Source organism: Rhinatrema bivittatum, chromosome 12 (assembly GCF_901001135.1).
Source record: "Rhinatrema bivittatum chromosome 12, aRhiBiv1.1, whole genome shotgun sequence".
Lineage (NCBI taxonomy): Eukaryota > Metazoa > Chordata > Amphibia > Gymnophiona > Rhinatrematidae > Rhinatrema > Rhinatrema bivittatum.
Window position 1 is genome coordinate 26,841,781 of NC_042626.1, and position 24,816 is coordinate 26,866,596.

The following is a 24,816-nucleotide window of genomic DNA, read 5'->3' on the forward strand; positions in this document are numbered from 1 at the left end:
AAAAAAAAAATCCCAAAAAAACAAAATTGAGGGACAGCAGCAAGTGGCTGGTTGGAGTAAGCAGGAGACCCGAGCTGAATCACCGGAGGATCCAGCTCATCTTCCCTCTCCCTTGCCTGGATCACTGTTCTTAGCAGCAGGCCGGGATGATGATGATAGGACGGGGATACGCGCGTGCATCCGGAGCCGAGAACGCGCCGCGTCGGCGGAGGGGACGGGCTCACGCGCCACAACTCTGCGCGCGGCTGCCGCCATTGGGAGCTGGGGAGCGGCGTGCGTCCGGGCGAGGGGCGGGTCCTCGTCGGGAGTGCGCCGGCGGCGGCCGCTGCTGCTCCGTGTGGCGGATTCGGACGGAGGGACCGAGCGAGGTGGCCCCGGCACCCGGTGGGGCAAGCGAGAGTCATGACCGCTGAGCTGCAGCAGGACGGGGAGGAGAGCGGCGCCGAGAGCCAGGGCACGGTGAGAGGAAGAGGCTGGGGAGTTCCCCGGGCGGAGCTGAGAATGGGGCCCGAGGCGTATTTAAAGTGGGGCGGGAACCTCCGGCCGGCTGCTTCGTATTTACATTTTTTGTTTGTTTGTTTGTTTTTAATTTCTCGATCTTGGGGAGTTTCTTTACTTTTTATCCTTATTTCTCATTTGTCTATTTTCGCTGTCAGTTCTCTCTTTTTTTTTTATGTTGTTTTTGTTAATTTCTCTCCCCACTTCTTCCTGTATCTTCTCCTTTCCGCTCTCCCCCCCCCTTGCGCACTCCTGCTTCTCCCCCGGCTCTGCCGGATTTTCAGAGACAAAACTTCTCGGGCCTTATCCCGGGGCAGGAGCCGCCTTCTCCCAGGCACCCGCTACAGCACCTCCCAGATCTAATCTTGCCGTCCACCCTAAATAGAACATCAGTAAGGAGAAAAGCTTCGCCTCGCCCACTTACTGATCTGCGGAGGGACAAGGATGGAGAGACGTCGTTACTTTTCCAAAACTTGAGTAGAAAAGTTTACACCGCAATCGGTGTACGGTTGCCGCGAGAGGCAGTCCCGGCTCTGGGAAGCTTACGGCCTGCTCCAGATAATTAAGAGGAAGAAGTTTACTCTCTTAACAGCCAGGATTTAGTGACAGCTTCAAGGCTATATGCACCATTTTCATGAGAATCCAGTTCCTTTATTTATAGCACCTTTATCGCTTCTAGTGTAATCTCCTGATTGCCTTTTGTTTATGGATGTCGGCCAAGAAAGGCTGCTTGACATTATTGCTGCTATAGACAATCACCTAGTCTTGAGGCGCATTCTGGCTTCACCGCCAAGAGCAGAAGAAGAGGGAGTAGATAGTGTGTATCAGCAACAAATAGGTCCGGACAAGCAAACAATGTACAAATATTAAACGGCAGCTGTTATGAGGTGGTTGCAACTTGCCCCTACAACAGTCTAATGAATATTGATGGGCGTTTTGTGCTCAACTCGACCTGTTGTACATCAGCTAAGAAATTTGAGAGGTGGGACTGTGGAAAGATAAGATTATTAGAGCACATAGTAACAAAAGTAAATGATAGCAGAACAAGACCAGCTTGGGTCACCCTGTTTGCACAGTTGAGATTCTTCCATTTTGCGTAGATGAAAGAACATTCCATACTCAACCCAGTGCCCTATCCATGTTCTGCACTTAGTATGCATGTCTTCGAAGTGAAAAGAGATCAGTAGTCTGGCAGCAGGTATGCCCTGTGTTTTTAGGACTCTAGAATTATTTCGTTATTTAATTTTTAAGTCCTAAAACGCTCAAGTGCCACTTCTGTGGACTTGGTGCTGTAGCTAGGATGTTAATGGATATTGGTTCAGCTATTTCACAGGATGTGTGTACTTTGGTTTGCACAGCAAGCTGATGTGCATATTCACAAAAAATGTGTGTACATTTTAACTAAAATGAATTGAAATGTTACACACATTACTGAAATATTCATTGCAGTTGCTAATTTAAACCAGACATTGATTTCAGCATACTGTGTAGGTAAATGCATACCTTTTAATCATAGGCCAAAAGTTGGGGAGTTTATTCTTCAGAGAGAAACAAGACAAGTGCATTTTATCTCCATAATGTACAAAAAAACTTAAAAAATGAACTTTTGGCCTATGATTAAATAAAAGGCAAATGAAGGTAGTTCGCTGCTGGGAGTGTCTATTATGGTCTATGATGGTTAATAACTTGTAAAGAAGACACTTTTAGTTTTAGTGTTTGTGTTCTTTGGTTATCACCACAATTGTAGCAGTTTATTACCAGTCAGGTGGTTTCATTGTTTTTGGAATCTGTACAGCTATTGGCAGAAGAATACTTGCAATAGAGACATGTGGCAGGTGAAGTTTTAATTAAGTTCTTTACTTTTTATTTGAGAAAGTAATTGACAGCGGAGTAAGAGAGTGGTTACTAGTAACAGAAAACATAAAGTGTGTACATACCTTACCCTGTCTTCTTCTGTTCTATAATGTACATGTGCAAGTGTAGTTGCCCTTAAAACAAATGCATAGGCAACAATCCCCAGTTGGGTTTGAGGGCCATTGAGTCACCAGGCTGGCTCTTGTTTCTAGATTATTAAGCTAGATAAAAATGTCCCTTGAACCTGATGCCTTTGCTTGTCATGGGACAGTGTGTTATAGTTGTGCCTGACAAGGTGACGTCACCCCATCGACAAGCAGGGCTGAATTAGCCATGACACATGGATGACATCATCCGATGCCGAGCAGAGATTTCTCTCCTGGCTCACAGAGCTTTTTCTCTACTCCACGGGAGCTGCCTTGTGAGCCCCCCAGTCTTTTTTCATCTGAGCTCCTGCATGGATGTGTACTCTCTCTGTTTTTTGGTTGCCCTTTGAGTTGCGTCGCAGCCTCAGTAGCCTCTGAAAAGCATTTTTCAGTGCCACCTTAACTTTTTCCTCTTTCTCCATTTTTAAAAAAATCATGTTTGGCTCCAAGAAGACCGCACCCACTGACTTTGAAGACTGCATGTGTGGTTAGAAGATGTTCATAACTGATGGTCATGACATTTGTTATCAATGTCTGGTGCCAGACCATGATGCAGCTAACTGCTACGATTGTGGCTGTATGTCACTGAAGTCCAAAGGAGCAGTCTGGAAGATGCAGGAAGTTCTCAAGTTGGTGAAAAGCCAGTTGTTTTCCCCTCGGAGTGGGGCTTCCTTGGGCTCTCTCCATGCTGAGTCAAGCAGAAACTCCTTGAACAGAACTGTCCTTGCTGTGGGCAGAAGGCCCAACAGTCCATAGACCAGGTAGCAGTTAGTGAAGACTTTGCCTCGCTGGCAGCTGATGACAAGGAGAGCACCCTTCAGTTTCTTCTGTTCACTCAAGGGGGGAGTTCCCCTCGCCTCCATGTCTCGGGAGCTTCCATCAGACGACCCAAGGGCACAACCATATTTTGTTGCAGAGGAATCTAGCCAATCTGAGGAAGGAGCTATAGACAGTTGTTTGGATCATGCTCCAGGAATAATCCCGTCCGAGATGAGAGGACCTCTCCCTGATCACCTTAGTCATTCAGCCCTCTGATCCCTCTGAGATACAATCCAATTTTAACTCGAGGACAGAGGTCTATGTCATCCAAATATTCCCTCATGACAGCATGGATGTTGAGTTCTTGCTAATCTCGTTGTTATTATCCAAGGAGGTGGAGGATGACATAATCTCCACCAGGAAGCTTTAACTAGAAAAGCTTATATTTTAAATGGAGAAGATTTTCATCTTGGTATCAGGCAAACTCCCTAGATCTATTGGCCTGCAAACCAAAGGAGTTGCATAAGTATTTGCTCTCCTCCTCATCTTTGGGTTTCAGTACATCATCGGTCAAGGTGTATCTGTGCCATTGTGGCTTACCATGTTCAAGTGGACAGCAAACCAATATCCATACATTTTTCAGTTTTGAACTTCGTGAAAGGCTTGTGGCATGAAACCTCTGGTTGCCAATGTGATATTGGCACAACTAATAAACCACCTTACAAACCATTAGTTGGCTATCTTAACGTTCCTTACTTGGAAAGTAGTATCCCTAATTGCCATCATGTTGGCTAGAAGAGTCTGAGATCTTCAGACTTTGGTTCATTACTCACTGTACATGCAATTTTTCCACAACAGACTGATGCTCTGTACTCACCCCAAGTTTCTGCCAAAAGTAGTTTTGGCTATCTAATGTAAAAGGGCCTTGACATATTATCTTAAGAGAACTCAACCACATTGTCGGGCTTCTCTTCATCTCTTTCGATCGTGGTTGCAAAACACATTATCCAATTGGCTGACAGACAGTATCACACATTGTTATGCTCTGGTTGATCTCTAGATCACAAAGCTCATCAAGTAGGAGCCATGGCTATCTCAGTGACTCATCTCCGAGCCACACCTATTGAAGAGGTTTGTAAAGCTGCAACTTGGTTGTCAGGTCACACCTTCACATTCCATTACTGCCTGGACAGTCTATCAAAAAGTGACTAACTTTGGGCAAGGAGTTATGTGCAACCTGTTCACTCAGTAGTCAACTCCCCATTGTGTGTGTGTGTGTGTGTTGGGGGGGGGGGGGGGGGGGGGGCGGGCGGGCGCTGGTCAGGATTGCTTTTCAGTAAGTGCTCTGCTGCAGCCCTTAGCTTGGGACTCCCCTCGTGTCATAGCTATTTCAGCCCTGCTTGTTGACAGAGAAAGCAAGTTTGCTTACTGTAAATGAGGTTTTTCATACAAAGCAGGATGAATTAGCCATGCTTAATACTGACCCACCTCCCTGGAGAGTTGACTAGCTACAGCTGAGCTTTACAGTCAACTGAGGGGCTCACAAGATAGTGCCTACATGGAAACTCCCACGCATCTTCAGTAGAGTAAAAGCCCTATGAGCTAGGAGAGAAGGGGGGTTCAATGCCATCGGATGACGTCATCCACATATCATGGCTAATTTAGCCTACTGTCTACAGAGAACCCCATGCTTTTTCTCCTGAAAAAAAACCCAAACTGTTGGGAGCATGTTGTTTCTTGTGTAATACTGTATTCCTTATGTATCGGTCTACTAAACTTCTCAAAGAGTAGGTTTATGTGTTAGACACACCCTCTGGGCATTTTTATTTTTTCTTTCCTGGCAGGTGTTCCTTTCTTGGCCTTTATCCATTTCCCATATCACACAATCCCTTGTGGCAGTAAGTTCACTTTCTTTGCATTTGGCAGTGAAGTATGTTTTGTAAGGAAGCACTTCTTGTTCTAGAGGGAAAAAGATTTAATATGAGCCAATTGTTTTCAGTAGCACATTGGAAATTGGAGATCTCTTGATCTAATTTGGAAATTCTGAATTGGTATCTAAAAGGAAATAACATTTTTTTTTTTATTATGGAAGCGTTAACTGTTTGAAGAGTTGATTTAAGTTTGAACTGTAGTGGGGATAAAATATATTTTTTTAAGGATGTCTTTATGGTAGATCAGTCTACTAGGTGCAAGGATTCATTCATTCAGGCCGATTCAGTATGGATGTGCTAAAAAAGTGCATCTATTTTTGGCGCCCGCTCTTTGAACATGTGCTCAGTCCCCTCTCCTGGGCGCGCAATACAGAATGCAAATGAGGAGTCGTGCTAAAAGGAGGTGCTGGGGACAATTGTGTACCCTTAGCACCACCTTGGCCCAAGACAGGTGGCTGCACACCGATTAGGAGAACGGACACTCGTACAATTGAGCATCTGTTTTCTTAACCTGACCCACCAGCTCATTTATTTATTTTTTTTTACCTTTTGATTCCTCATTCTTAATATCGCTACGATATTAAGTTGGAGGATGTACAGAAAAGCAGTATTTTCTGTTTTTCTATACACTTTTTCAGGTTGCTCAGAAATTAACGCCTGTATTTGCCTAAGATGAGCGCTATTAGTTTCGGGGGGGGGGGACGGGGGACATTTGGGCGCATGTTGTGGACGTGCTAAACCTTTTATTGTATAAGGGGTTGTGGACGCGCGTCCAAACAGAGTTAAAAAGTGCACTCAGCTGAGCGCACTTTACAGTATTGGCCTGATTGTGTATTTGATTTATATTCCATCTTTCAGATATTTCAAAGTGAATTACATTCAGGTCCTGTAGATTAAGAGAAAATACCCACATGCCCACTCACATTTTGAAAATCTTAAAAACAGATTATTTTGTATTATATACATTTGTATTCACTACAATAGCTTATATTGTCTCTTTAGAATAATCACAGGCTGGCCTGTTGGCTCATATATGGAGGAACCTGGGTTTGATTCCTGGCTCAAGTCTTCCACGTCCCAGGTTGGCCAAGACTGGGAATGCTGTAGAGACAGTTTTCACAGCCCCTAGGGTAGGGATGGCCAACACACAAAGAGGCACAATACCAGAATTCATGTAGCAGAGAGCCTCACCTGGTGGGGGGAGGGCAGGGCGTGGCACACCTTTCCCCACAAAGAAAGCGCCAGCTCTCTTAGACTGGGGAGGAGGAGGAGGAGAAGCTTTCTTTCTACCTCCCATCCTGTCTCCACTGGGGGGGTGGCGGGACGGGAGACAGTGAGGTAAAGCATGGGGAGCGAGAGAGACTATACATCCCATGATTGGGATGGGATATAAAACAAGGAAAAACTTCTCTGGTACTTGTGAGTGAAGGCTCATGGCACCAGTTTCTAGCTCTTGTTCCAGTTGAACTGGAAGCCCAAAGGAGCAGGAAAGAACTGGCAGGTCAATAGAAAGACTGTGTACATTTTCCCAGTATATAATAACTGGGGTCTTTACTGTGAAAAAGTGTTTGATTCATACAATATTGTAAGAACTGCTAATCAAAGAAGACATAATTAGCCTCTGTAGAGATTATTTAGCATATTTGATTGAACTTGCTCCTTTCAAATACAGATCTTTTAAAGTTTCGAGCAAGAAATTTGTATGTAAGCTAGTTTCCTCTATCAGGCTAAAAAACCTTGGGTGAAAACTGCCTTAAGTTCCATCCTATACCATCCTGTCATGTCATTACATTCTTCTGGATATTCCTTCACTCCATGGTGAGTTCCATGGTGCAGGCCTTGGGTGAGGCCCGTGACTGTGGCATTGTCAATTACCAGTCTGTGTTTATGGAATTCTTTGCCAGAATTTCTTCAGGTGACAATTTGTACGAAGACGTTTTACAAAGCAACTGAATTGAAGACCTACTTCTTCTGGCATGCATTTGGGGAAATAGTCTCTCATACCTTGAGATAACTGGTAGTAATTACGGCTATTCTCCACTATGTCAGTTCAGTCATTTCATTTTTGTTGATTGTATTATTTTTATTGTGTGTTCTATGTTATAGTCTTTGTATTTTGTAATTATGTATGTACAATTGTTAGCCACTATGAACTATGTAGCATGCTGGCTATACATCTTTTAAGATAAGGTATAAAAAATTCTTTGGGATGTAAATGTGAAAGCAGCTAGGAACCATAAATTTTAGATGGTACCCATAAAAATGTGAAAAATTGTGTTGTATAGATGAAGATATACCAACGCAAGGCTATTGGAATTGTGTAGTTAAAATACAAAGGATCCTTTAGCAAAAACTAAGATAAATAACAATCAGTCTGGTATGTATTAATGCATATAATTATTAAGTATTAATGCATATAATTACTGAGATCAATTTCTTTTATTCCATACATAATCTGCTTCTATAATGCTGGATAAATTGCCATCTTGAGATGGGTTTCTTTAGAGCAACTCCCTGATTGGACCCTGAGAAAAGGCTGGAAAACAAACTCCAGGAATGTAATTAATAAAAAGTATATATTTGTGTTATTTATTTAAAGACTCTTTTTAGATTAAAAGTTCATAAAGTTGGGCAGCTTGTGGTTTGTTTCCCTGTGAGGCAAGAATCTTGTGTTCCCTTTTTTTACTTTGACTTCAGCTCCTTGAGCTAGTAGTACAGCTGGGAAATTTTTCCATAGCAGGACTTGTAGCCTCTGCTGAGTGGGAGAGCCAAGTGCTTGTCTTATACGGGCAATTAATGGTCAGCTAAAGATTAGATTTAGAACTAGCTGCTCTTTTCTTCCTCATAAATGGTTTTTGCATTTTTTTGGCCTTTACATGGGCCATATTGCAGGAAAATACTGGCAGTTGCATATGATGGCTCTCAGATGAATGGATATTTGTAAAGAGGGCATGTATGTTGACTTCTGAATTAGATGGAGTAAAGAAATAGATCTTTCATTGAAGAATGAACATAGGTGATTAGGGTTACTGGTTGCCGTACTCATAGTAATACAGTAAATGTTGGCAGATAAAGATCAGTTGCTCCATTCAGTCTGCCCAGTCTTGATTACTCTTTTGGATAGATGAGAAGATAATTTGTGTGCTTAAACCAACACGAGTTGGCCCCCACCCCATCTCTTTCACTTAGACCTCTCAATCCTATTTCTACCACTGTCCTCCATATTTGTTCCAAGCCTCTCCAAATCCTGTTCCAATGCTCTTCTCCACCACATCTGCTATGAATGGAATTGTCTTAGACTTTTACAAGAGTGCTACTTAATCCAACACCCTTCTCGTCTTCCATGTCTTACCATTCAGTTTTGTAGCAATCCACACAGCCACCGAAATTGGTGAGATGGTTGTCCAAAAACATCCTGTCTTCTTATACTCGTTTGTTGTAATCATCATTGTGTGCAGCTTACCCTTGTTTTGAACCTTGATACAGCTTTATCACTGCTATTACAACTGTAATGATGGCTCTTTGGAGGTTACCCTAATGCTGTTAGTTGTTAGGCAAGTCCTTTTTCCTCTGGCAAACCTTGTATTATTAGATTGTTGAACAGGACATTGTCTCTTTTTTAATCCTTTTAATTCAAACACAGGCAGCACATAAAAAGCATAACAGATTAAAGAAAATACAAATAACAGAAATTGCAATTTAGCTACATTTTAGAGCATTTACAGATCAAAGGTTATCAAACCATTAAAAGCCCCAGATTTGGACATATTTTCTCAGATCTCCCCCTAAGTGAAGATATACATTTTTCTGTTATTGAGATGTCAGCTGTGTGGTGTCTCCCGTAGTCCATCTGGGGAGCAGACTTCCAGTAAAAAGCAATTCTATCTCTAGCAGCATGAACTAAATGGTCAACTAATATTCTAGTACTATATATTTGGAGAAAGTAAAACTGTCCCATCTCCCAAGGAGACACGGAGTAGGGGGGTCAGTGTCTGTAGCGAACAATTAATGACACTTTAGATTTAACCAAAATCTAATTGTTCTGAATGAATGTACAGTTTATCACATATGAATGTGCAACCAAATGTACCCACACCCCCTCTAGCAGAGAGAGCTGGTTGTACTGAATTTAGAAAAATATAGGGGTATCATAGGAACATAAGGTTTGCTATACTGAGTCAGACCAAGGGTCCATCAAGCCCAGCATCCTGTTTCCAACAAAGGCCAATCCAGGTCACAAGTACCTGACAGGAACCCAAGGGGTAGATAGATTCCAAGCTGCTTATCCCAAGAATAAGCAGTGGATTTCTGCAACTCTCTTAATAAATGTTAATGGACTTTTCCTCCAGAAACTTGTCCAAACCTTTTTTAAAAGCAGCTATACTCTTAGCTTTCACCATATCCTCTGTCAATGAATTCCAGAGCTAAATTTATGTGTTGAGTAAAAAAATATCAAAAGGTATAATTCAAGAGACTGTACAGCAGTTCACTTTTTCTGTAATATAAGCCCGCCTTCAGGCATCATCTTTTAGACCGAACCCTTCAGTGGCACTATTTCTTTGGTTTGACCTGTTTGTGACGTTCTCCAGTTGAGGCCAGAATGGCTCAACGCCGTGATATCATTGAGACTTGTGAGCTCCAATATGTACAACAAACCAGCACCTTCCCTGAAGCATGCTATCGTGCAGCTGAATGGCAGGGCTGCATGGTCACATCATTCCGTTTAGCGGAGATCAGAAGGATATCTGAAGTCTGATTTCCTTAATGGTTACTACGTGTAACTCAGTAAATATCAAGAGTAAATGTTCATGTTTTCCATAAATAACTGCTGAATTGTTCCTGGGGGCGCCTTAAGCCATCGCAAGAATTATATCAATAGGCATGACTCTCCAACTCGGGAATGTACACCTGCACAGCAGAGCTGTTGCTAAAACTTTATTTATAGTGGTCTGATGTGGAAGGGGTGATTGTAACTTTAACAGGGTACAGAGTCTGCCATGCTATAGTTTGTGGCAGATGTACATTTGTTTGGCAGGTTCTCAGCCTTTTTAAATTTGGTTCTGGGTTTAGGTCCTGATTTACTAAGGCTTTTTTTTTCCCTTTATATGTCTGCAGGGAAAAAATTAGTAAATCAGACCTTTAGTTTTCACAATATTTTCAAACCCACAAAAAGCTTTTAAAAACAAGTAAAACAAAACTGGTCATATTTTTAGGAGCTCTAATGACCTCCTTTCTTTAATTCAACAGAACAGCCCAAAGATTATTCCTTTCATGTTTTTACTTTTTATCTTTTCATTAAACATTCATGTTAAATGAAACGACTGCTTTTTAAAAAAAATGTTTTGGCTCATACCCAGCACTAGCATTTCAGGTTAGTGCTGTAATGCAATCCCCTCCAGCCTTTAGCCCCAGGGTGTGAGGGCTGTTACAGTACAACCCATATACTCAGTGCTGTGATATTACACTTACAAAATATTCTGCTGCCCAGAATACTGACGCTGAGACTCATTGTTTATGACCAGATTACAGTTAGAATTCATGGACAGACAACCCATTTGGACATGACTCTTTGAAAGTGTGTGCTTGTTAAATTGACTTTAACTGACAGAAGCTCAATAATTTGGTACTAAGAGCATTGTGATTTTAACTTTTACAATAAGCTTTAATTTCATCTCTGTAATTCTTTTGTTGGGTTACTGCATTGTTGTTGGGTTTTTTGTTTGTTTGTTTTTTTTGCTAACCTGACTCTAGAAGTGCAGAAACTAGCATGAAGTCGGGAAGGACATGACTTTCTTTTAAGAGCGTAGCAGTCATTGTCAGGCATTCTTTAAATGATTCTTTATTAATACTCACATATTGCGTTACCAGCATAATAGGTTCCAGTAAACTACTTTTTGAGGTTCAAAAATGAAGCATTTAAATTTTAATCTAGGATGTTGTATGTGTCCAATTTGTCTTTCTGCCCCATCCTGTAGTACTTTTTCCCTTTTATGTTTTATAAAGCCTCACCTTTTTGCTCTTCCCTAATGACTAAAAAAAAAAAAAAATTGACAGCAAAGTTTAACATGGTCTTTGTTTTGGTGGTTTTTTTTTTGACTGCATTAAGCAGGAGCTTTCAGAGAAGCACTTCCGCTCAGCTAACCAAATTGAATTAGCCCTTTAGTGGTATATGTTTCCAAATGGGGATTCAGACTTTTCATTATTGCCTCTGTACTTAAAGTTTGGAGCATGCCAAGCCTTAATGGTAAACATCCAATATCCCCCATTAGCCTGTCAGAGCTGTGTGCTTCCTATAGGGCTCTGTAGTAGGCTCGGAGAGGGGGTGGGTGGGTGGGGGTGGGGGTCAGAAGCCAAGCCAGTGCTGTACACCCAAAAGGCCCTGAAGTAGGAAGAATATAACTTTAAATAAAAAGTGATATTTTCTATCTTGGTATTTATAGTGCTGTCTTATAGTGCTTTTATACATGTGTGTCTGTTGGGGAGTGGAAAATGTTTCGTCTTAGCTGACTTTTGAGTCAGCCAAATTAAAATACTGCTTTTAAATAAAGCTGCAAAACGTTAAACTACTTTCCCCTCGCTCCTACCCAAATGTTCTTATTGAGCTTATTACTTATGTTGTGTATTTCTGGCACCTTATTGTAAGCGCGAATGACAGACACAAGTGGCATGCTCACCCAGGCTTAAAATAGCCTGCTGTGAAACCCTTATGAATTCCCCGTTTGCCTTATATGTCCCATTACTCATGGTATTTCTGTTTGGAAAAAAACAGAAGAACATAGGTTGAATGCTTTTGGTCCTACAAAGCTTTTTTTCTTTCTTTGGAAACTTAATTTTGCCTTGGTTTTCTAGGAGGCTTATACTAGCTGTGTGCAAGCTTGTGTGTCTGTGTTGCTGCATTAACAGGATTCCTTTTAAAATACAGCATTTAGATGTGCTAAGCATTTTTCCCCAACAATGAGAAAAGCTCTTTACAACATCTAGCCTTTGATATCAGTCAGTAACTTATGAGTATTCTCAGCGCACCCCCTCTGCTTTTATATTAAGCTCATGAAGAACTAAAGAAGAAATACATTTTTTTTCTCAAAGTATATTTCTCTTTGTTTATCCTTTCAGTGTAAATGAGAAATCATAATGTGTGAAAATATACTAAAACTGCACTGCCAAACCAGAGTCTCTCAAAATGAAAGGAACACGTAGGAGAACAGATTTCCCCTGGAACACAACAGCTTGTTCTGCTGTTTATGACTGAGGGTTTTGTATTGCAAATTTTTCTTTCTCAAGATTAAAATAAAAAATTCACAGCTATAGTATAGCAAATAATAGGAAAAACTACTTTGATAAGAAAGAGCTTTCATGTATTCAAACACCTTTATTACGGAAACACTTAAAACAATAATTCTGTCGTCAGTTACACTTAAATGCCACTTGTATTTTCATTTCTTGAGGAAACTATTTTTTTTTTTGTGATTTTTCTTGATATGCCCATCACCATAGAACTAGTGCTGTTCCGATTGCCATTGTAAGCCAGTTAGTGACAACTTGATGTAGCCTGAATATAAATAGATCTGGTGATGTGGGGTTAGTTCAGGGGGCTGTAAAATCCACAGGCCCTGGCTTGGTGCAGATATCTGCGGCTTGCTGTATGATCAAATAAGCTGCTTAGTCTTACCATGAGCAGACTTAGTATATAGCATAAGCAACTGAATAATGCCGTTATTGGTGAGCTCTGACACACAATGTGATAATTATGCGGTGGTCTTGTTTCTTTATGCAAAGATTTTGGGCATGTTTGAAACAGATAAGGCTAATTACTAGATTTCAGATTTCTTTAGCACCAATGTCATTCTTCCTGGGCTTTTGAGAAGGTGGCCTACTCCACCCCCATCCTCACCCCCACCCCAGCTTAAAAGTTGTGGTAATAAATCTTATTTGATGCAGCAGAATTTTCTGTTGCTCAGTTCTGGAAGTCAGAATCAAAACTTATTATCTAGAAAGAAAAAGTGTATGAACTAGCATCTATTGAGAGACCAGCATACTTGTTGGAGGGCGAACTGGAATCTTATGAGGCAATTTGGCATTCTTACTGGCTGAGAGAGAAGTAGGTGCATGAAGGTATTTCATGTTGCCTTTTTATCTCTCATATGCATAATTTTATCATAATGTGATGCCTTCATGCTTATCCCAAATGGTTCCAAGTCTTTTCTCCATCGACAAGCAGACATGAATTTGCCATTACGCGTGGGTGACATCATCCTGTGCCGCCATGAAATTAGCTCTCAGAGCTCCGTAATAATAATAATAATAATTTTAAAATATAAACTCCTCCTTTTGTGACAATTGAAAGTGAATTATATTCAGGTATGGTAAGTACTTTCTGTACCCATAGGGCTTACAATTTAACAGGCCGATGCAATATGTGTGAGCGGAAAAAATGAGTACTCGTGATTGAGCGCCTGCTTTCCTAACATGCGCCCATCCACCTCTCCCAGGTGTGCGATGCGGTAGGTTAATGAGCCGTTGCATTAAAAAGGAGGCACTAGGGGAAATTGTGTGTCCCTAGCGTCTCCTTGGCATCGGGCGCCCAGGAGAAGTGGCTGTGCATGGGTTAAGAAAATGGATGCTTGTAAATTGAACATCCGTTTTCCTAACCTGACCGCAGACAAGACATTGATATTAAGTCTGAGGAATCACAGAAAAGCAGTATTTTCGGTTTTTTTGTAAACTTTAGGGGCTCTTCAAGATTTAACGCCAGCTCTGGGGTTGGCGTTAATTTTTGAGGGTAGAAATGTGTGCATCGGATGCACATTTATTTTTTACATAAGAGGGTGCTAGCTAATAGAGATGTGAATCGGAACCGGAACAGATTCCGGTTCCGATTCACATCGTGCATTTTTTTTTGTGCGGCCCGATCGGGTTTTTTTTTATCGGCTGCGCCCAAGCCGATAAACAAAAAACCCATCCCAACATTTCAAAACAGCTCCCTTAGCTTCCCCCACCCTCCCGACACCCCCCCCCCCCAAAAAAAAACACTTTTTAAATTACCTGGTGGTCCAGTGGTGGTCCCGGGAGCTATCTCCCGCTCTCGGGCCGTCGGCTGCCACTAATAAAAATGGATGGCGCTGGCCATCCAGTGCTCCTACCATGTGACAGGGGCCGGCCAATGGCATGATACCCTGTCACATGGTAAGGGCAAAGGGCCATCTGCGCCATTTTTATTAGTGATATCAGACCCAATATTTATATGACATGTGATTAAATACAGCTAACAAAGACCTGTCATGTTTGGATGAGAATTGAGTGTACCATTTTTATTAGTGGCAGCCGGCGGCCCGAGAGCAGGAGATCGCTCCCGGGACCACCACTGGACCACCAGGTAATTTAAAACGTTTTTGGGTGGGTTTAGGGATTGGTTTTGTGTACCGTTTTTCCCACCCTCCCCCAAAACGATAAGAGAACCCCACGAACAATTTTGTGGGGTTTTCCTATTGGTTTCAGGGAGCCCCCGATTTCTGACGACTTTGAAAATATCGTACGATATTTTCAGTCAAGAGAAATACGATTCACAACGCCACTAGCTAATATCCTCCTCAACATGGCATTTACGTGTGATGAGTGAGGGCTATTAGCTAGGCACTGGTTTGGTTGTGCTGATCTCCTTATTGCATAAGGGGTTATGGATGCATGTCCAACCACGAGTTAACCTGTGCGCTAGCCTGGTATTGCATCAGCTTGTAAGTTTTTGTACCCGAGGCAATGGAGGGTGAAGTAACTTGCCCAAGGTCACAAGGAATGTCAGTAGGATTTGAACCCTGATTTCCCTGGTTCATAGCCTGCTGCGCTAACTACTAGGCTATTTCTCCGCTCAGTAAAGAAATTTCTGAGCATGCATGAGAGTTCCCATATAAGCTTGCTACCTCACGAGCCCCTTTCTTTTTTGTCAACCTACGGTAAGGATGTGTACCAGTCTGTCTTAGAATTGTTCTACTTTTTAGGACATAGTTCTCCTATCTGCTTTGTTGCTTTAAAATTGTTCTGAAGCTGGCCCTTTTTAAGTTCCCTTTAAAAAAAAAAAAAAAAGGAAGATTGAGCATTTAAGTTGTCGAAGAGCACAGAGAAGCCCAAGGTGCCCTGTGGTAAGCAGCTTTAAGGCCTGGATCTATGGGCACAGGATGTATACCGTGGATATACACACTCCATTTGATATTGCTGTTTTGGCCCAGACCCATGGCCAAATGTAAGATTTTGGTCTCCATAGGCAGTGACATGGTGATGCACCTTTGAAACTCTGCTGGTACGTGGCACTAAAGCAAGCAGAGGTAGGCTTCCCTTTGACCTGTATATTTGGCGCCTTCAAAATTTGGCACCCTAGGCAGTTGCCTATACCTAAATCTGGGCCTACCCCAGACTACAGCTGTGGTTGAATGTTCCCTAGAGTACAGCAGTACTGCACCTGGGAGGTGGAGGTTCCGCGGAAGGTGGAAAAGACAGGATTTTAATTTGAAGCTGCAATGGTCATCAAGCCATTTGTTAACTAAGGGAACCACCTTAATGTTCTGCTGTGTCATTTTTTACTTTTATTGTAGTGTACAGTTTTATTGAATTCATTGTAGTAGCAGGTGATTTATGGTGTTGACTTGCTATTTACAAATCCTTACATGTACCGAAAGGCCTGAATGGTTTGGATTATTGGAACAATTGGCTGCACGTTTTTCCACCCAGTTTTAATAAACTTTAGCCACTTATTTTTGCTCACAGTGAATTGAAACATTGTAAAAAAAATTGCTGTGTCAGATCTAGTCTGACTTGACTTCTGATAATAGTTTAATGCCTTGCGGAAATTGGAAAATCGGGGGCTTTTGATGGGTAACTTTGCTGGGCAAAGTACTGCTGAAGTTGAGAAAATGTAAAACAGGAGCTCTGTGCCCAGAGGCCTTTTCTAGTGCTGCAGCACACGGCAAAAGGGTTCTGGATTAGAACGTGGCATCATTATACAAGGCTTGGTGGGGGGGGGGGTAGACTCCAGAGAAACCTGAGGGAAGGTTTATTTATAGAAAAGGTGGTGGATGCAAGGAATTAGCTGCCTAGTGGAGTAGCAAACCCAGGGTCAGAATTCAAAATCCGTGGATTCTGGTATTCTTTACAGTGAGAATAGAACTGTGATTACAATCAGTAGGGAGTATGGACAGAGTAGATGGGCCTGAAGGTCTTGATCCACTCTTTCTGTGTGTCTGGAAACTTAAAGCTCTTTATTCCTTGTCTTGTCATTTCTAATTTTGCATTTTTTTTTTGTTTTGTTTAACAGAATAGTCAAATGCTGTTGAATCAGTTAAGAGAAATAACCGGTATCCAGGATGCTTCATTCCTTCATGAAGCACTAAAGGTTAGTAGTAGGTTTCCTTAATAGAATATGGTGGGAGTTGCCATGCTTCAGCCAACAGTGCTGTGTCGTGTGACTTGTACCAAGGTTTTTGTAAGACATTGCAGGAAGGGCAGGAGGAAGTGGGAAGGAATAAGAGTGTAGAGAACCTAGTCTCTTATGTTTGTTTATGTTCAAATTGATATCCACAGTGCCATATGTATCAAAGTGGTTTACAGACTACAGTCAAATCTCAATACATAGTACATATATTAAAATTCCCACTCCGGTACAACCTCAGAAACTACCCTCCCTCCGAACCTCATCCCATTACCCAGCCTAAATAAACATCAGTTCATTTAATGCACATTCCTTTTTATTGTGTTCTCCAAAAGCAAGAGAACTTGAGGATATTTTAAAGAATTATTGACCAGAAGCTTAAAACTAAATGAGGATGAAAGTAGTGAGCCAACATCTTAGTACTGCTTACAGGGCTGGCTTTTGGATGAGAGATTAAACTGAAGGTACAATTATGTGGCTGTTAAAAAAAATCCTGTAGTACTTGCTGTGAAATTAAAAGGATATTAATCCTGGTGTATTGACTTTATTCGATCACAGGTTGTATAATCTAACCTGCCTAAAATTCCTCTGGTAGAAAGAGAAAATAAGGCTTGGAAAAATCCCAGCCCAGCATATCTATGTATGTCCTATTACTTAAAACGTGTAGTGCTTTGGAAGAATGCATTAAACAAATGGAATAATAAAAGCAAATGGCTACCTGTCTCATTTTGCTGGCTGGGACAGGTCAAAGAACATGTACTGAGAACATACAGTCCTAAGAGCCAGGTTTCAAAATCAATTTGCAGTACTTTTGACCCTCTTTGAAGTAAACACTTTCTACATTGGGATTAACTATAGCCCCGGGTAAAGTATTATTTGTAATGATCATTTGACAACATTATAAAGCTGTTCTAAGACTTAAAAATACATTTACTGAAATACCTCTTGAAATGATTTGCAAGCTAGGAATATGATGCAACAGTTGCAGAATTGAGCTAGGGGGTCAAACTTGCCTTAGTCCACTGTCCACACCAGAGGAAAACCCTGAGAAACCAGAGACCACTTTGTACTCTGGGAAGCAAGAGTACCATAGGGTGACTGAAGAGCAGCCATGCACAAGTCATCAGTCCTACCAGGAGGGAAGAGAGGAGGAAACAGAATTTCCAGAAGAGGCTAGAGAGTGAGAGTGGAGCCTCTTTTGATTATTCAGTATTGACCTGATTCAGGCCAAAATTGCAAGCTTGTCCAAGTACTTAACATAGTTGGCCAAGGTGCTATTCACATGTGCATCAAGCGCTATGTATGGCCTAAGGCTTTTGACTGGATTAATCCCAGCAGTCGTTTTCCAACACAGTGATCCTACTGAACAGAGCCTGTGGTGGGAGAAAACTAATAGCATGCTTCATATTTATTCACATTTGTCCCTGTTGGTACAGTGAGGCATGTGCAGTACATTAGCAGTGTTACTTCCTCCAGCAGGAATGCACAGTTTAGTACCTGATGGATGCAATCATTTGTATGAGAATTAAACAAACACATTAAAATAGTGACTTACCTACTTACGTTGTTATAGAATGGATTACTATGGGAGGGATGGGAAGGAGGGGTTTAGGGTTTTGTTTTTTTTAATGAGGGGAAGGGTAGGAGACCGGGGGAATTTGGTTTTAAGGTTTTGCTGCATGGTTTGTAACACAAAAACATATGTACTATGCATATCATTTTTGTTCCTACTTTAATTAAATTAAACTAGCAGCTGTTAATCAGACTCTTCTTTGACTTTAAATAATCAAAACAGTTGACTTAGAAAATAACCACTGCTATTACTAACAACGGTAACATAGAATAGACTTAGGTTTTGGGTACTTGCCAGGTTCTTATGGCCTGGATTGGCCTCTGTTGGAAACAGGATGCTGGGATTGATGGACCCTTGGTCTGACCCAGTATGGCATGTTCTTAAGTATTCATCCTGTTGAGTATGTTGTGTTTTTTGTTTTTTTTGAGGGGGAGGGCAGATAACAATTTAACATTGAGTTAGAGCATAAGAAATTCTATGCTGGGTCAGACCAAGGTCTATCAGGCCCAGCATCCTGTCTCCGACAGTGGTCAGTTCAGGTCGCCTGGCGGACCCCAAACAGTAGATCTGGGTTTTTGGGGGTTTTTTGTTGCTTCCAAGGATAGCAATGGTTTGTCTACCCACTTGCTAATGTTTTATGGTCTTTTCCTCCAGGAACTTGTGCAGACCTCTTTTATACCCTGCTATGCTAGTTTTGTTGTAAAGCTACCGGTTTTTAGTTGCATGGCGTGTCCCCTTGTGTTTAGTACTGTTTGAAAGGGTAAATAATTGTCCTTACTCGTTCCACCCCTTCATGATTTTATACACTTCTGTTGTGCTCCTTCTCAGTCTCTCTTCCAAGCTGAAGAGCCCTAACTTTTATATAGCCTTTCATCATAGGAGAGACGTTCCATCCTCTTTATCATTTTTGTTGCCCTTCTCTACACCTAAGTCTCTTTTTTTTTTTTTTTTATGGGTCAACCAGAACTTCACATAATACTCAAGGTATGGTCATGCCATGGATTGATGCAGTGGCAATATAATTTCCATTTTATTCTCAATTTCTTTTTAGATCATTTTTAACATTTGTTTGCTTTTTTTCACCATCGCTGCACACTGAGCTCAGGATTTCAGTGCATATGTTCTCCAAGATCCTTTTCTTGGGTGGTGACTCCTAATGCAAATCCCATCTTTGTATACGTGTAGTTAAGATTATTTTTCTCCTGTGTGCATCAGTTTACGCTTTTCCCACATTAAATGTCTTCTTCCATTCAGATGCTCAATTCTCCTAATGTCACAATTCCTCATAATCTGTTGCTGTTTTAACAACTTTGAATAATTTTGTGTCCCTCGGCAGATTTAATCATCTCAACTTGTTGTCCCCTTTTCCAGATCATTTATGAATGTTACACAGTACAGGTTCCAGGACGGATGCCTATGGTACTCCACTAGTGACCTTTCTCTTTTAGAAAACTGAACATTTAATCCTGGCCTTCTCCTTCTGTCTTCTAACCAGTTACCAGTTATTAATCCGTAAAGAAAATTTCTCTTGTTGTCCTGTTTGCTTTTTTTGTTTTGTAAATTGAAGCGGGGTGTTTTTTGTTTTGGAAACGCACAATTGTTGTTTTTCTCCTTTTGTTGCTCCTGACAGGCCAGTAATGGTGATATAACGCAGGCAGTAAGCCTGCTCACTGATGAACGTGCTATAGAGCCAGGGCAGGATCCTGTAGCTGCTGAACCAACTGATGGGGAAGGAAGTGCCGTGGGCAAAGAAGTGCCTGCAAGTAGGTGAATACTGACATATCTGAAAGAGAAACTGAGGTGCAATATAGCCCAAGAATGTTTTTACTTAGTATCTGTTCTTTGTATTAGAAAGAATTGTTAAATGCCAGTTCTGCCTCTGTGGTGGCTCTTCATCTCTTGTGCTAAGGAATGAATCTGTGCTGCTTTATGGTGTACTGTTTTTTGTTTTTTTATTCCAATATGAACATTGGTACAGGCTTTCATTTGGGTGATTTTTTTTTTTTTTTGGATACCTGATGTGGATAAATAGCATTTATCAAATGTATTGGTGCCACCAAAAGTTTATTTAACTGATAAAATAGTTGGCTAATTATTACTAAGTAAAAGTTTTCTAGTAAAAAGAAAAAAGTAGAGAAATATTGGTTTTTTTCTTTTAATTTGCATAAAGAAAATTGGTGTTGAAAATGGACTTTCCTATCTTGCATCATTTCAGGCCTCGTGCAAACACGAGTTTGTTCTGTTGAAAAACTAAAATTTTGTTGATTTTGTCATCTTGGATTCTCAGTCAGCGTGACGCATTTCCAATTATTTTATCTGTGCAGATGGCAAACATACTACAAGCATAAGAAAATAATGACTGTTAATGCTATAAGAGCCGAAATATCAATTTTAAACTAGAGCTGAAATGAAAACAGACTAAAAAAAATGAAAACCTGAAACCGAAATGACACTTCTTCATGCTTCTGTTTTGTTCAAAATGTTAAAGGCAATTGCTAATTACCAGGTATGACCTCATTTCTAGATGTGATTGACCTAACTTATGAGAAAAAGGGTGACCTGCAGGCAGCCATTACTTTCAGCTTACAGGAGTCCCCGAAACCTCCGGCAGAGGAGCAGGATTCAAACAGGTACAGCAGCCAGAGTTCCCGCACTCCAAAAAGTATAGCTTGCGGGTTTCAGCAGAAGTCTGGGCAGCTCTTACATATGAACAGGAAGAGCTATGATTACGCTACATTACCCCCTCCACCCACCCCCCATTCCAGACGCTAAGATAGACTAAGTAGCTTCTTAGCCCTCTCCTCATCCTGTTCACACCGAATGGGGAAATTGCCGAAAACTGTTTTCATCAGCTCATGTTATCTGGTCTTGGCAGGGCTCATGAGACGAATGCGGCAGAAAACAAAAATCGCTGCAAGAGAAAACGATGTGAAGTATGGGGAGGCCACCCTAACCCCAGCGAGTGGAGGAGAGCGGACGACTGGCCAGTCGGACTGAAGAACATAGGAAACACGTGCTGGTTTAGTGCTGTTATACAGGTGTAATGGCGGTCAAGCAAACTTGCTTTATTTTATTCTGTTTTAAGGTAAAGGGCTGGCAGTGTAGCTAAGCAATCAAAACACTTAAGATGTGTAACCTGGAGATTCAAATTCAGATCCCACCGCTTGCTGTGCAGCCTTTAATAAGTCACTTCTTTGTGCTGAAACATAAACAAATTGGGATGAAGTCCCTGTAATTGTCATTTGACATCACTTTATAAATAAAAAAAAAATAGTGGACTTCTTAAATAGAATTTTTTAGTTTTTACAAAATGTTAATGGTTGTTGAAAATCTAGAGAGGGATTAGCTTTCACATTTCAACATATCTTGAGGAGCAATAACCATTTTAGTTAAATAGTGGTGACGTGATCCATTATTTAGTATTTGATTTGTGTTGGTTGCACTCTTCAGTAAGGTGTTACAATTGTGACAAAATCAGTCTGAATCTAAGGGCGTTTTTCTCTCCATTTACATGCAGTGAGTTAGTGGGGCACTGATGTCAGAATACCTCTTGGGTTATGTTATGCAGTCTGAAAGCATGATGATAAGGCAGAGACCAGACACTGGAATTGGAAGACTGAACTGGATGCTGTTAGTGGTTTCAGCTATGTACATAAGGTTTAGAGTTTAATTATGAAGCACTTTTTTTCTGTTGATAAGCATGCTGAATTAGCCATTTCATATGGGTTGCTTCATTCAGCGGCACCAAACAGACCTCTCTCCTAGCTAGTAGAGCTTTGAGCTCTACTAAGCATGTGTGGAAGATCCTGCACAGGTGTTGCTTGTGAGCCACCTCAGTCATTTTTGTCTAAGCACAGCACAGATATGTACTCTGTGTTTCCAGATATTATTTTCAAAATCTTTTAACATTTTTATTTCATTTTCATTATTTTCTTCAGTTTTCCTACTTTTAGTTGCCGTGCTACACTGCAACACCTATTACAGCACTTTTTTTGCCACCTCATAATGGCCGGGAAAGCTACCATGAGAGGATTTAAGAACTGCATTAGTGGAAAGGCCTTACCGAATGTTGTCCTTGCTTTGCTTTGGACTATGACCAGGCAGACTGTTATTCCTGTGGATAGATGTCCCATTTTTCAAATGCTCCAGGGCACACCAAATGGAGGAACTGCATAAGTCTCTCAGAAGCTGCAGTAATTCCTCCTGCAGTGCAGTGTTGTCTGCCTCGCCAGAACATGAATTGAGCAAGGAGCTCCTCAACAAATCCCCCATCGGCCCAAATCGAAGCCAAGGAGTCAAGTGATACAATCACCCTGCATCAAAGAAACGTAAATCAGCATTGATACAATCGGCGCAAGGCACATTGGTGCACTTGATGCAATATGGGATGCACTTAATGCACAGTGCTCTGATGCAAGCAATCAGTTACACACAATGCATCGATGCTCTCGATGCACAGGAAGCATCAACGTGCCTTCCTAAAGGCAAATTGATGTACAGCTCAGAAACAAGCATGGTTGTGCATTCGAAGCCATTCACTTTGATGAAACTGCATAAAAAAATCCTTACTATACACTCTTATCAAAGCATTCGATGCACTGACTCTGAACTAGAATCATCAAATTTCCTTATCTACACAGCTGTATGCAAGCCACTTTTGGCCAGCTGCTGAAGGGATCATCTTACCTTTGCCTCCTCCAATTACCACAGCCCTCATTCCTTCTATACTGATAGAGAGCTCTTTTGATTAGAGACTCCAGCCTCTGATAGTCTTTATACTGTCATTTGCTTCCGAAAAAAAATACCTCTACTTGAGGCGCAAGTGAAGACTGTTCCTGCACCAGGTTAGTTGACATGTCAGTTGCATAATCAGATTGCAGGTCTAATGAGACATCTCTCTGCATCTTCATCTAGAGAGATGGAATGAATGATCCAGCCGCTCCTCTCTAGCATTGCTGTAGCGATACCTCAGACTAGAGTCCCAATGTTGGCCATTAAGGTGAACTCATCAGAACCCTTGATATACAGATTCTTCATCTTTCTACTCAATGGCAGTGGGGTCAAGTCGCTCAGAAGCAGTAGACAAGGGTTTTTTCCCATCCAAGCAAGTGGAAGACCTCCCCCCTTCACAACACACCAGGTCATCGTCATTGGGGTCTTGGGTTAATAAACCCTCATATTCAGCACATCCATTGAGGTTGAGATTTATGAAAGGCTTGTGCCACATTAAACTCCCAATATGAAAACCTCCACTTGCTTGGGCCTAGCATGTTGACCTTTCTCAGCTCATTGTCATCTTTTTGGCCTCTATAGATGGTTTTTCTTAAGTTCCTGTCCTGAAAAGTAGCATTCCTCATCAGTTACTTATCTATAAGAGTTGTCAAGTTCCAAGCTCATGTTAGCTGTATGCCATACATGTAATTCTTCCATGTCCTTCCCATTCACTTGAAATTTCTACGTAAGTTTATCTTGATTTTTCATATCAATCCATCCATCCATCGTACTATCTTTTTTTCTGAGACTGCATATCCATGAAGGAAAAAGAGCCCTCGATACTTTGATTGTAAAAAGTGTCTTTGCCCAATATAAGACTAGCCAGACTTTGCATTTATTTGTTGCATACAACGCTAATATACTTGGCATCGTAGTCGCCAAATGTACATTGTCTACCTAGATAGTGAAATGCATTCAGCATTGTTACACTTCAACAGGATTGTAGATCACAAACTCAGTTGAAGCTCATCAAGTCAGAGCTGTTGCTTCTACTGTTGCTCAGCTTAGAGAAGTGCCCCTCAAGGACATTTGCAAAACTGCTTTACATCCCATTGCGGTCTGGACAACCTCTCAAGGACTGAACAAATTCGGACAAGCAGTTTTGTATAACTTGCTCTTGCAGTAGTCTGGGTTGCTTGTTCGATTAATGCTCTGCTGCAACCCTCAGCTTGGGACTCCCCACATATAATGGCTAATTCAGCTTGCTTATCAAAGGAAAAAACAAGTTTGCTCACCGTAAATGGTGTTTTCCATACATAGGATAAATTAGCCATGGAATATCTGCCTGCCTCTTGGAGCTAAAAGCTCTACTAGATAGGAGAGACGAGCCCATTTGGTGCCACCGGATGACATCATCCACATTTACGGTGAGCAAACTTGCTTCCTCCCTTCCTCCCCAAACCCTTAGGGGGTCAATTTTCAAAGACTCACATGGACACCTAGAATTTCTAACATCAGCTCGGCGCTGCATGCATATTCTAAAATATAATATCTGCATGCATATGCAGGTAGGCCTTTCCCAGTTCCCTAAACCCCTACCTACAATTCCTACCTTTTCCCCTCTCCTCCCTGACCCCTAACCCCTACCTATCAACCCTATTTTTTTTTTTTTTCAACTTACCTGCTCCTTTGGAGCAGAAGTAAGTTACGCACGTTGACTGGCTGCCGGCATGCGCTTCCCCAAGACAGGGCCTAATGGCTGCTGTCCTGGCTGGCCCCCTCCCTGTCCAGACCACACACCCCTTCCCGCCCCTTTTGGCTGGCCCAGCACTTCTGCGCGTAACGGGCCCTTTCGCAAATGCGCTCGGCACGTGTGCGGCTCGGCCACACCGTGTATCCCCCGGTATTTGCCGTCACGTTTTAAAA

General features: G+C 41.6%; 1 protein-coding gene across 8 annotated transcripts in view; it reads left to right on the forward strand.

Annotated features, from left to right (window-relative positions):
• Positions 1 to 233: 233 nt before the first annotated feature.
• The window catches only part of USP28 (ubiquitin specific peptidase 28), a 79,499-nt gene continuing 54,916 nt past the window's right edge, over positions 234 to 24,816 (forward strand). For 4 of the 8 annotated variants that reach the window (XM_029574057.1, XM_029574060.1, XM_029574062.1 and 1 more), the window contains exons 1-5: positions 234 to 459; positions 16,491 to 16,568; positions 19,808 to 19,940; positions 20,702 to 20,807; positions 21,053 to 21,215. In XM_029574057.1, coding sequence (XP_029429917.1) covers positions 403 to 459; positions 16,491 to 16,568; positions 19,808 to 19,940; positions 20,702 to 20,807; positions 21,053 to 21,215 — 537 coding nt within the window. In that variant the 5' untranslated portion in view covers positions 234 to 402. Of the gene's footprint in view, positions 460 to 16,490; positions 16,569 to 19,807; positions 19,945 to 20,701; positions 20,808 to 21,052; positions 21,263 to 24,816 lie in introns of those variants that run through there. The other 4 variants (XM_029574058.1, XM_029574064.1, XM_029574061.1 and 1 more) reach the window with 3 other exon arrangements.